Source organism: Arachis hypogaea, chromosome 8 (assembly GCF_003086295.3).
Source record: "Arachis hypogaea cultivar Tifrunner chromosome 8, arahy.Tifrunner.gnm2.J5K5, whole genome shotgun sequence".
Classification (NCBI taxonomy): domain Eukaryota; kingdom Viridiplantae; phylum Streptophyta; class Magnoliopsida; order Fabales; family Fabaceae; genus Arachis; species Arachis hypogaea.
In genome coordinates, this window is record NC_092043.1 from 22,621,634 (window position 1) to 22,625,122 (window position 3,489).

A 3,489-nucleotide genomic window follows, 5' to 3' on the forward strand; every position below is an offset into this window, starting at 1 on the left:
TGTTAACTTATTTTAGTGCTTACAAAATTATTTTTAAAATACTCACGAAAATATTCTTATATTAGCATCAATACATGGAATACCAATTCTTACATTATTATTAAAATATGGAATATAAATTGTTGTAAAATTGGAGACTTATCAGCTATGTGAATCATGTTATATAAAGAGTAAGAAGCTTTGTGCATATTTGCTGGTAGCAATGATGAGAAAAAGTAATTGGTAGACAAACTTGGTCCCCTTAGTTTCATGCTAGAAAACTTTTTGTACAATTGGACCACAAATCTTTATTCTTTGTTTTTCTTCCACCTGTTATAAACCAAGCTTTTTGGTTATAAACATCTTCATATTTGAATTTGGCACAAATCTAAGCCATCATAAATACACAACACTGAAGAGTGCCTCTAATGGGTAATAACAAGTTCAGATTCTCAGATATGATTCCAAATGCTTGGTTCTATAAGCTCAAAGATATGAGCAAATCAAGGAAGAGGAATGGATCTCATCATGTTTTGAAGAACAACACCAGTAGCAAGGTTACTTCACCAACAACATCACAAAGGTCACATCCAAGGTGTTCGAATTATTTCCCCAATGAAGCTTTTATAAGAGCTGGTAAGTTATACAACATCCCAATTCACAATAATAAAGAGTTTTTTGGTGGAACCATTCCATGTCCATTGATTGATTCTTCACCAAGAATGTCATCATCAAAGAGAAGGTCTAGGAGGAAAACCATTTACAAGCCTTCTCCAACTGTTGTTTCTTCTTCAACTTTCATGGTCAATTCTAATTTTGATTCGGCACACAACAACATTCAGTCACCAAATTATGATGCTTCTTCCGTTGAAAGCTCTTCTGAATCTGATGATGATTTCTATGAATATGTCTACTCTGAGTCTGAATGTGAAAGCTTTTCAGTTCCGGATTTGCTTAATGGTATAGACTCCAATTGCAGCTGCAGGGTTAGTTCTTCAACAAATGACATCATAATTGACATGAACAGTGAACATTTCAAGGGGGATATGAGCAAGAAAGATGGGCTTGAGACGATTTCGCAATCAGGCCTTGCTCCTATATTGACAAAGTCAGAGAGGTTTGATGACAAGGTCATTGAGTCCGAAGCCGCCGAGTCTAGGAGAAGTTCAACTGAATTGGATGATGAGTCTCTCAATGTCAAATCCAGCATAGAGGAAAGCAATGGCAGAGAATTTAGGCGGCGAAAGAGTGGTCATGTATCTCGCCGGCTGCCTACCAACTCTCCGTCCGGAATAAAGCTAAGAGTCAATTCTCCAAAACTAGCTAGCAGAAAGATTCAAGCCTACGCAAGAAAGAATGTTTCTTCCAATGGAAGTAAGAGTTCAAGGAATGCAGGGTTTCCGGATGGATATGCTGTGGTTAAGTCCTCATTTGATCCGCAAAGTGACTTTAGGGAGTCAATGTTAGAGATGATTGTCGAGAACAATATCCGTGCGTCAAAGGATCTGGAGGACTTGCTTGCCTGCTACCTCTCCCTAAATTCAAGTGAATTCCATGATCTCATTGTTAAAGCATTTGAGCAGATATGGTTTGATTTGGCTCAACTTAGAATGTAAATTTCTCATATATTAATTATTATCTGATGTATGTTTATATAATCTTGTAACTACCATAATTCTCTCTAAAACTTATGTTCTGAACCATCAGCATTTCAACTTGGGATAATTCTCATACAAAGTATAGTCTCTCTTCTTCAGAATTTTGCTATAAATCTTGATGATAGAATCTAGTTTATAACTCGATCTTTTTCTGGATGACCTTATAACCATATAACAAATAGTACTTGATGAATTCCCAGCCATTTAATTTGCTCTTTAACTTTGTCAAATGTCAACTATATGTCCTTCTTTGAAGATTAGCTATGTCTTCATTGGTTAGTAGAGACATTGTCATCCGAAAATAGCTGATGCTATCCATGTTCATTTAATAGATTCTTAGTTGCAATGGGGAATACCAAATTCTATATAATATTGACATAGAAAAATAAAGAAAAAAAGGTCTTCTCAATAATCTTCTTGTTAGAAACACTACTCTAATTGCCCCATAGTTCTGCATTATAGATACTAGAAGTTACTGTGAAAAAATAAAAATGAAGAAACATTATAGTTTGGATTGATTTGATAACTCTAGTAAATCTTGGATTCATTCAAGTTGACGTCAGATTAATTTTGTCACTATCTTTGATTAAGATTTATTATCTTTGAACTATAAACTGGAGTCTTGTTCCACAAAATAAAAAATCCTGGTAACGTTAAATTACTCTCCTACTTTTATACTTTCCCATCTTAAGTTATATTATTCTTTAAATATACCTAAAATACAAAAGCAAAGAAAAGATACCCTATGTAAAGTGGAGAAGTATCTTTTTCTTTGATTGGTATGAATGTTAACAGAACCAAAAATCAAGTTGATTTGTGATCCCACAACAATGAATGAGAAGCGCGAAGTTGCATCAATTAAAGAAACAAAGTCAAAAGGGTTTTGCAAATTTACAAACTGATTTTGACCCTTTTAAGGAGCCTTGTCATTTCCAATCTACAATGTTATTGGAAGTTGTAACAACTTCAATTAGAAGGATCAATCACCACACAGTTCTTGGTCGATGATATGTCACATGATGAATCAGAACACTACATAGTACCACTATACTATAACCATAAAGTATGCATTTCCTAGGAAGAAAAACATAAACATTAATAACCACATTGACAATTTTGATCACTGTAACACAGTGATGAAGTCACTATACAACAACATTTCAATGATGTTACTAAACCAAAATTGTAGCTCTCTTTAGTGCTCTAGCTTCATAGTTCATACTGTTAAGAATAGTAAACTTGAGTGACATGAAATTATAAATAATAACAATTATTGGGATTGGTGGTGGCCTCAACAGTTTCCTAGTCAACATCTAATAAATGGTATTCCCCCTAAAGACTAGGTTTTTTCGCAAATGTTGGCTAGTACATATGAGTAGCTCCATGCCCTGTAGCATACTATATTACAAAATATAGTAAGGTCCAGTTTAGATAACCAATTTAATTAAGTTCCTTTTGATAAAATAACTTAAATAATAAATGACTCTGTTAAAAGTAACTTATAAATAAGTTATTTTGTGTTTAGATTTTTAACTCTAAAAGTACTTATTTTATAGAAATGTGATGAAAAGTAGAAGTATTATGAAAGAAGTCATTTTTTCAACTTTTCTATAAGCTCCTAAATAACTTTTTAGAAAGTCGCAATTTGGTTTTGAAAATTGTACCAGACATTAATACTACTATTTTTCATAAGTCAAAAGTTAAAAAAAGTTACTTCTAATGTTTTTCAAACGGACCTTTAAATCTCCAAGTCTTTTGAGTAATTAAATTTAATCAAGTTGTATAAAAAGAAAAATTTATTGGTGCCTCACTTCTCTCTCCTTTAACGATAGTCGCTTCTTCTTCTTCTTCT

At 33.0% G+C, this 3,489-nt stretch overlaps 1 protein-coding gene across 1 annotated transcript; it reads left to right on the forward strand.

Moving 5' to 3' along the window:
* The first annotated feature begins 164 nt into the window (after positions 1-164).
* LOC112708357 (transcription repressor OFP4-like) lies at positions 165-1,669 on the forward strand. The gene has a single exon (XM_025760524.3). It carries the CDS (start codon positions 408-410, stop codon positions 1,593-1,595), a length of 1,188 nt encoding a protein of 395 aa, XP_025616309.1. The 5' UTR covers positions 165-407; the 3' UTR covers positions 1,596-1,669.
* The last annotated feature ends 1,820 nt before the right edge of the window (positions 1,670-3,489 follow it).

What these genes read in the sequence shown, in the direction of transcription:
- LOC112708357 (XM_025760524.3), top strand. Translation starts at nt 408, where the DNA reads ATGGGTAATAACAAGTTCAGATTCTCAGATATGATTCCAAATGCTTGG.